The following is a 7,860-nucleotide window of genomic DNA, read 5'->3' as shown; positions in this document are numbered from 1 at the left end:
TCCTACCTGTACTATGCGCAGCGGCGAAAGCTGCACCTGGAAAGCGGGCCAACGCTACCGAAATACTCGCCAAATACCAATGTTTCTGCGGCATCAGTGAGAGGGAAATGGGTGAGGTATCGTTCGGTTAGCTGAATCTCTGGTTTTATCACGGTATTACTTACTCTTGTTGTCGATAGATTCTGCACCGAGGCATGCCTGGACCCGGACGATCTCCTAAAAAACATGACTTCAGCAGACGTCAAATCCTGGTTCGACTGGATCGAAAAGAACTTCAAAGGGTCTATCAAAGCCCACAGCGCGCTTGCCAACTACTGGAGAACTTTGAAGAGGCTATACTCTTTGAAAAACCGCCGGGAGATGGATGCAGATATGAGGAGAGATTGCCTCAACGTAGGTGATGGTCTCCAAGTACCTATTCATGAGATCTATCTAATGGCAAGCCCTAGTATATGAATGTTGTCAGTTCGAGAATGGCTTTGCGTAAGCACCCACTGCCAAAGCCGACAGGCCAGTCGGAGGATCTTTTGCAGTATCTTGTGTCCCATCTTGTGGATTGTGATTCGGTGTTCGCGGACGAAAAGCAGCGTCTCTACGCCCTCTCGGGGCTCAATCTGTCCTGTATCTCTGCCAGTCGAGCCGTATCTTTTTTTGACACGAGACACCGCCTTCAATTTCAGGCGGACGGCACTTTGGTACCACCTGTAGACACGTCAGCTAAGGTTAGAACGCCTTTGTCTTCCATCGAGGAGCCCCTGTGTGATCCAGGCACCAAAATCTACTTGCAAAACGACGATCATGCGGAAGGAGGCTCGACATCCGAGACGAGCTCGTATTCTGACTCGGAAGTGGATACGGCGAGCGACAGCGATCACCAGTCGGACTGTTCCAGTGTCACAGATGACGGGTACCTTAACGGGAATGAGGAGACGGGCACTATTCTTTGGCGGCACGTGGAGTTCTACATTGTTCGTAACCCAGTGCCTGGACGTCGCCATATCTTAGCCGCCATTGTGTCCATCCTGCATACTAAAGGGGAAGGAAGGAAGTTTCGGCTGTAAGTCATCGAGCCACGTGATAATGAGGTGGTGCCACGTACTTACTTAATCACTAGGAAGAGATACGTTATCGAGCACGAGGATAATTTGATATTCGATGTGCTATCACAGCTTCTGGCGCTGGCAATACATGATGATATCTTCGAGGCTACTATTCAAGATGTGTCCCATATATACACAGTACCAATTCCTGATCATCGAAAGGGCATCCAGCTGAAGATAAAGAGAGAAAAGCTGGATGTATCGGTCTTCCGTGAGCCTGAACGTACTCCCCAGGGCTACAGGACATCTGATTCGTGCCCTCTGAAGTCCAAGACCTGGAGCCGATATGTCAAACGGATTGGAGTGCGAAGTGGCCAGGAACGTAACCTTACACAGAAGGTGTTCCGGCGCGGTGCAATTAATGCCATTAATAGTAAGACCACCTTTGGTACTGCTCATTCTTTATGGCTTACATGAACATCAATTTAGACAGCGCTCCATCCTCGATCCGTGATCAAGTCGCGGATCACGAATCTAATGCCGTGAAATACTACCTCAATGAGATAGTCGATTTTGATACAGCGGCAGCGTTTCACAAACGCCCATCGAACGAGGTCGTTCAACGTGAGCTGAGATCAGCGACCTTGCTGGCAGATAAAACCGCACCTATTGGATTGACGGCTACCCAGGCTAAAAAAATCACTACAGACCCAGAGGTCCGTCGTCTTCGAAGAGTCTGTCGCGCATTGACTGCGGAAATTCGCAGCCAGGGCTATAAACGTGTGAAGGATGCCGCAGGCACCGAGATTGGTGAGCGGAAGAAACGTGCAGATGCCGAGCTCAACAGTACACTTACGAGGCTCCGAGAGGAGGAGAAGGAGAGGAATCGCCGAAGGCACTTTAGGAAGACAGACACGGCTATTTTCAACCAACAGTACGAGCTCGATCGGACCTCTCCTGAGGCTAAACTACAGCCTCATGTGGCCCGGACCTACCAAATCCTCGAGCGCAAGGAGCTCGTTGATCTGCTCTGCTATTCAACTCCTACCAAAACAGACGAAGAAGCTCATCTTCGACGGTTAAGGTACATCCGCCTTATGGTCCGATGGCAAGACCGGAAGGAGAGCCCTCGGCGGGGTAAGCAGTCAGTGACCATACCAAAGCCCCAGGCAGCGAATCCTTCATCTGCCTGTGTCGTCGAAAATTTCGACCCACTGCAATGTCCATTCTGCCTTTCGGACACGCGCCTCTCACCTGCTGACCGCACGAAGCGAAAGAGCAAAACAAACAAGCTCTGGGACCACGTGGAAAGGATTCATGAGCAAGAGCTTGCAGCATTTGACTCGGGATTTCGCAAATGCGGACTATGTAGGCTGAAGAATATTGACTTTGTGCCATCTAGCGTGTCCAATTTCAAGAACCACACCCACACCGTCCATGGAATCAGACTTAGACCCTAGTTTGATTCGCTCAAATAGATGAATTTGACTTCGTGAAACTTGCACAGACTTTAGCAATTGAAGAATAAAGCTCTTGACCACAACATGGCAGTATACTGTTGATGCGATAGATGACGTTGAGAAGGAGACTTTCATCGCTTCTTGTGAGTTTGGTTACAAGGGAAGTTATACTACGCCCTACCGGAAAGGTAACGGAATTAACAATCACTCTGGTATAGATGGTGAGTAGACCGGAACGTGCCACAAGAAAATTAGGTAAGCTTCAACTTAAATGGAGCGTGACTAATTGAGAGATATCCGCAACACAAGACTAGGGGCCTGGATCAGAGCCGGAACCGGAGCCGGACCTGGAAGCATTAGAACCAGAACCAGAGAGCCGCAACACCCTCTATAAGTGGGATCAATCTACCGAAAAGGCACAGAGAAAGAAGTATAGTTCGTCTATCCTACCCCACTGGAGATTGAATTAGGGAATTTATTCTGTGTTCGAACTCCTTATGAACCGCGGTGGAGTCAATTCAGAGGTCTTCCTTTTGCCGGAGATGAGGCTACAACTTCCCCTAATCCGAACCTTCTTGCGCACGCAAGATAAACCTTTTTGTGACACGATATCTTGTTGACACATTTAGAGAACAGTGTTTGAAGTCACATCATCGTGACCTTTCCGATTTTCCCCTCAACGGGCAACACATCATTTTCCGCCACAGAGAATGGACTCCCTTGACTGCTATTTAATTGATTCTCATCTCGCCCTTGTGCACGAGGGCATCAGCTGCAATTGAGCAGCTTGCCGTGATGCTCCCAGGTTTGCTGAAATGACTGCGTTCCTCGCCCATGCGGTGAAGTTGCATTTATACGATGTCAATATAGAACTCCATCATCTTCTCGAAAGGTGCTGGCTGGCTTCCTACGATAGTCTATTCCGTGAGAGCCTGGAGAATAAACTGAGACCAAGAAGCCAGAACAGCAGCGAGATTCCCGCCTACTCTGTCGGTTCATCGACTCACGCCAGCTGAAAATTTGCAATGCTACTGCCACCGCCACGTCGCGAGTCCTCCGCTGCGTCGGGCTAAGAGAAGTAGATCATGATATGCAGAGGCTTCCCAAAACAGCGGCCGTCCTGCTCACTGTATTATATATTGGGATTCTCGTCTGCATTTTTTGGATGTTTGTTTCCCCTTAATTCGGAGTTATAGTCTATCTCTTACTACATATGCTGTATTGAGCTCCAGAAGAGACATTCCTAATATACAGCGGTGTTGGTGGTGAATTCATACTGGCCCCTCGCCTTGGCGAGACCGCTACCCAATTCTTATATACGTCTTACGGTACACCATTGATTTTCGGCAGATTTGGAGCCTCATCGAGGCCTTTGGTGGTACATGTCTGATGTTCCGTTCCGCGGCCTTGCGGCCCGCGGCTCAGCGATCTTGGAGTCCAGATTGAAGGGCTCCTTGCTAGTGCCCTTAGCAATCATGTTTTACTACAGAACACTCATACGACGATTACCTTGGGCCTAGAATGGCCAATCAGGTCGGGCAGTACCGTTGCCTGCTTCTAGTGCCAGCTGCTTGGAGACGCTTTCTGGAAGCAATGCAGTCCATAGAGATTCAACCGTCATAGGTAGTCACATGTGCCTAAACGAATATTTATTACGCTCTTAAATTCTCCCCAGCAACATAGAAAGATGACGCTTCTTGGGAGACATATTCTCGGCTTCTGCTCGACCCGTGGCTCTAGAGACCAAGAATAAAAGCCGCCTGTTCTTGTTGAGTCGGCCTTTAGATACAAGCCTCTGCTCCTCATGCTCAGAGATCAAGGTTATGGCATTGCTGCTGTCAACAGTGACTGCGCAATAACACTGTGCGCGGCTGATGCTTTCAAGGCCTTTTTCTTTCCTTTTCTTTTTTTTTTTTTTTTTTGAATAGATTTTATTCAAAGGGCGAGTATTTCTTTCATGAAACCTTCCGTGCGACTCTTTCTACTGGTGAAGAATCGGCAGGATTCAATTAAAAATGGACTGATTGTTTCCCCTCTCGCTCAAAAGCTAAAAAAAATCATCTCGATGTAACCTGGTGATACTGGTGCCTACTGGCCCGGCTATCAGATTTTGGAAAAGATTATGAATACGGGGGCGACTGGAGTTGTCCTGGATGGCTGCCAATGCGAATTAGAGGCATGTCTCCATGAGACCCGGCGGGTTTGCGTTCTATTCCTTTATCCAGTTGCTCCTGTTCTTCCTCGGCCCTCATCAGCTATCTAGGTACTCATCCAATGCCTGTTGTCTGTAAGAGATGTAAATACTACTTCTGGTATAGTGAACCATGCCTGCTATGCACGACCCATTCACACCTGAATTCCAGGCTCATTGTTTTGTTGCTGGGGGTTGGGTGTTGATAGGTGTTTCAGTTCCTGCTCGGTGGAGTATGTTCGCTGGAAATGCTCGTGCAGCGACTAAAAGTATCTGCTTCTTCTGGGGAACCAGGGACATGCATGAATCGCGGTATAAAGTGCCATCCGCGTAGCAATATCACAGATTGAAGGATAAGGGCACGCACTCCTCCGGGAATTTACGGGACGAAGCCCTGCCCTGCGTCACGGAAGATCATGGCACATGACTGTGCTCTGCTGCACAGACTGAGCGCTCAGTGACTAATCTGATTTGATCACTGGGTAGGACTGAGTCAAGGGTGAGTAGTCTGAGAGGCACAGTGAAATGTTATGTTAGGGCTCTGATACATGGTACCCTCAATATTAATTGACCCTCATCCTCACCACCCGGGCAAATGCGGTCAGCCTGGACCAGCTCAAAGTGGATAAAAATGGAATCCCGTCGTCAGCCTACAAGAGCGAGTATCGCTCATTCATATGCTACAACTAGCATGGGGGCAGAGATACAACACTGGTGGTTAATACATGACCCAGTTGTCGATGGTGGACTACCATATCCCTCAGAACCACACATGGGATCTCCAGCCCATTGAAGCAAGCACTGGTCATACTGTGGGAACCTTTCCTATCAGATGCTGGACACTATTCTCACCCTTTTCTTCTACTGCCTTCAACGAGACACCAAATTCCCATGCTGCAAATACCGTTTGGAGCATTCTCTGTCTTGCACATAGTACTAGAGGCCTTGCTCAAGCTGGGCAATATTGATTGACCACACAAACCTGTTGTCGTTGCGTGCTTCGTCCTAACCCCTAAATCCCATATCACAAATCCCTTGTCCCGACAGGGTATTCTCAACCATAATATCTGATGTTTCTAGGAGATAGTCCCTACATGATGCACCGGTCAATTCTGATAGCGGTTTGGCCAGCCAGAACACTGGCCAACTCACAACGGACTCCAACCCCGCAGGTACAAAATGCCCGGTCGGGCGATACCCAGACCCACCCGATTGGTTAGGACAGATTCCATGGTGTTGACACCGACAAGATTGTTTGCTGCGCAATTGGGATGGTCCATTACAACCGAGTCCAAGTGGTCACCAGCGAGGTCAGTTCATGCAGGTAAATGCTACAAATTCGCGGAGGACGCGGGTTAAACATACAAGAGAGAGTTAATCTCACCAGATCGTACCTAATGGGATTCTAGGGGCAGGGATCAGGAGTTTGACCTGGTGAACTGCCCTTATACGCCATAGACTATATCGACCGGTTACTAACCGTCTCGACCGGTTGTTGAACCTCAGGTGGGGATTTTGCCCAAGTAAACCGCCTAGAGTACATCGATTTTGCCCCGCAACAGTTTTGAGGTGTGCCAATATACATGGGCCGCTTGTTGCGGAGGGCACTCTCTTTGTTAATTGAACATTTGTCTATGATTGACCTGTATTCTGCCCACAACTTGTGTCGGGAAAATTAACGGCTTGCATTCCATACCGAACTGAAAGGCCCGCTTACTCTGTGCATATGTACGTGATGTTGTTCAATGTCTTGCTCCATACGATACCATAAATAGGGAAAGTATCTGTTCAAAGCCATTCCGGTTTTATTAGAAACTGTTGTGATATAAAGCTGTTGCCGCGGAGGAACGATACCGCAAAGCGGAAATAATTCTCATCTATGCGAGTTGACTTCCAATCAATTTGGACTTCATGCTGTATATATATCTTCTTTGCATCCCTTTGAAATAAGAAGAATCAAGCTTCCTATTCGCATTACAACAGAATCGCCTCAACCCCGACGTACAAATGCGGTGCCCCAGATACTCTATGCGGTACTCTCGTATATGCCATCACCGATATTCTCCTGTCACAATGATTCTGCTTCTCTCTTGTGTTTGCCTCGCTATTGCCTTCCAGCCCTTACGTCCTAATGTCTCGGTACAGTGACGATGCCCCTTTCCCTACTAGCGGGAACTTTACTGTTGGCACTGACCAATAATATTAGAGTCGTGATGCCAAAGGACTTGTGAAGGACGGATATCTCCAAGACCCAAGTATGTTGTGCAAGAGGCATCATTGGTCACTGCCAGCTGATCTGCCGCGTAGGAACTGCAACCGAACGAGCGTTGTCAGGGGCTACTAATACTACTACCACTCTCACTTTCACGGACATCGTGTGTCCAGGTATAGGAATACCAACTCCAGAAGTATCGAACGCGAGCGCCTATCGTTCATCACATTCCCGGGAGCGGCCACCCGCGGTAGCAACTGTTGGCAAACCCAATCATTGTCCCATATCAGTCGAGAGCTAATCGGCTATGTATATCAGGAGCATGAGATCGTTTCATCCCCACCAGCTGCTGACCTGGCCAACAATGTCATTTCAGCAAGTTGCTGCGTGGGCCTGGTAGGCAGATGTAACGGATATATACTGGACTCATGTGCTAACACTTGCATAGGGGTCGCTCTATTCACTGGCTAGTAAGACTCTGCTCAGAGCCACCATGGAAGGGACAGATTCTCAGCCAATCAAACCAGCGGCTATATCTACAGTGTCCAGCGCACTCGGAAGGTTAGCATCAACTACAAAGCTACTGAACTCGGTTGTCTCTAATTCATCACTCAGTGGGCATGCTACATCCGCGTCTTCTCAAACGGCCCGGGATCCTAAGGCTTCAACTGCTTTGGACATGCTGGCTACTGTAGCAGAGGCAAATGCTCACTCAACAGAAACCCCTGATAAGGAGGCAGGGAAAGCTGCTACCCCATCCACAACATTCCATATTACATCATCCACCACTACCAACGACATCGGTGCCACACCGAAGACAACCTCTTCTCCAACCCAGACAGCTACTACAGAGAACGTCGGTTGGGGCAGCATGATTGAGTCTAGCTTCAAGACTACGATCTATTGTTCTTTCACCGAGCGGTGTGGTCATCCAGATATTTCCTCGCCCTCTCTCCA

At 48.7% G+C, this 7,860-nt stretch overlaps 4 protein-coding genes across 4 annotated transcripts; all 4 read left to right on the top strand.

The window, feature by feature from the left end:
* On the top strand, window positions 1-2,578 carry BDQ94DRAFT_155824 (uncharacterized protein; the record flags this gene model as incomplete). Its single annotated transcript, XM_026768543.1, has 5 exons — window positions 1-116; window positions 180-393; window positions 450-1,057; window positions 1,115-1,473; window positions 1,530-2,578. Coding segments are annotated over 5 exons (2,268 nt in total), but the record flags the coding sequence as incomplete, so codon positions are not given.
* Window positions 2,579-4,824: 2,246 nt separating this feature from the next.
* BDQ94DRAFT_164656 (uncharacterized protein) lies at window positions 4,825-5,118 on the top strand (the record flags this gene model as incomplete). Its single annotated transcript, XM_026770088.1, has 2 exons — window positions 4,825-5,003; window positions 5,037-5,118. 2 exons carry the CDS (start codon window positions 4,825-4,827, stop codon window positions 5,116-5,118), a joined length of 261 nt encoding a protein of 86 aa, XP_026619254.1.
* A 168-nt stretch (window positions 5,119-5,286) lies between these two features.
* BDQ94DRAFT_164655 (uncharacterized protein) lies at window positions 5,287-5,659 on the top strand (the record flags this gene model as incomplete). Its single annotated transcript, XM_026770087.1, has 2 exons — window positions 5,287-5,434; window positions 5,487-5,659. 2 exons carry the CDS (start codon window positions 5,287-5,289, stop codon window positions 5,657-5,659), a joined length of 321 nt encoding a protein of 106 aa, XP_026619253.1.
* A 1,105-nt stretch (window positions 5,660-6,764) lies between these two features.
* On the top strand, window positions 6,765-7,829 carry BDQ94DRAFT_176529 (uncharacterized protein; the record flags this gene model as incomplete). Its single annotated transcript, XM_026772715.1, has 6 exons — window positions 6,765-6,830; window positions 6,898-6,946; window positions 6,999-7,162; window positions 7,222-7,299; window positions 7,352-7,464; window positions 7,519-7,829. Coding segments are annotated over 6 exons (781 nt in total), but the record flags the coding sequence as incomplete, so codon positions are not given.
* Between the last annotated feature and the right edge of the window lie 31 nt (window positions 7,830-7,860).

Source organism: Aspergillus welwitschiae, assembly GCF_003344945.1.
Source record: "Aspergillus welwitschiae strain CBS 139.54b unplaced genomic scaffold BDQ94scaffold_171, whole genome shotgun sequence".
In the NCBI taxonomy this organism is placed as follows: domain Eukaryota; kingdom Fungi; phylum Ascomycota; class Eurotiomycetes; order Eurotiales; family Aspergillaceae; genus Aspergillus; species Aspergillus welwitschiae.
The sequence above is the reverse complement of the archived record's forward strand: the minus strand, read 5'-3'. Positions and strand labels throughout refer to the sequence as shown.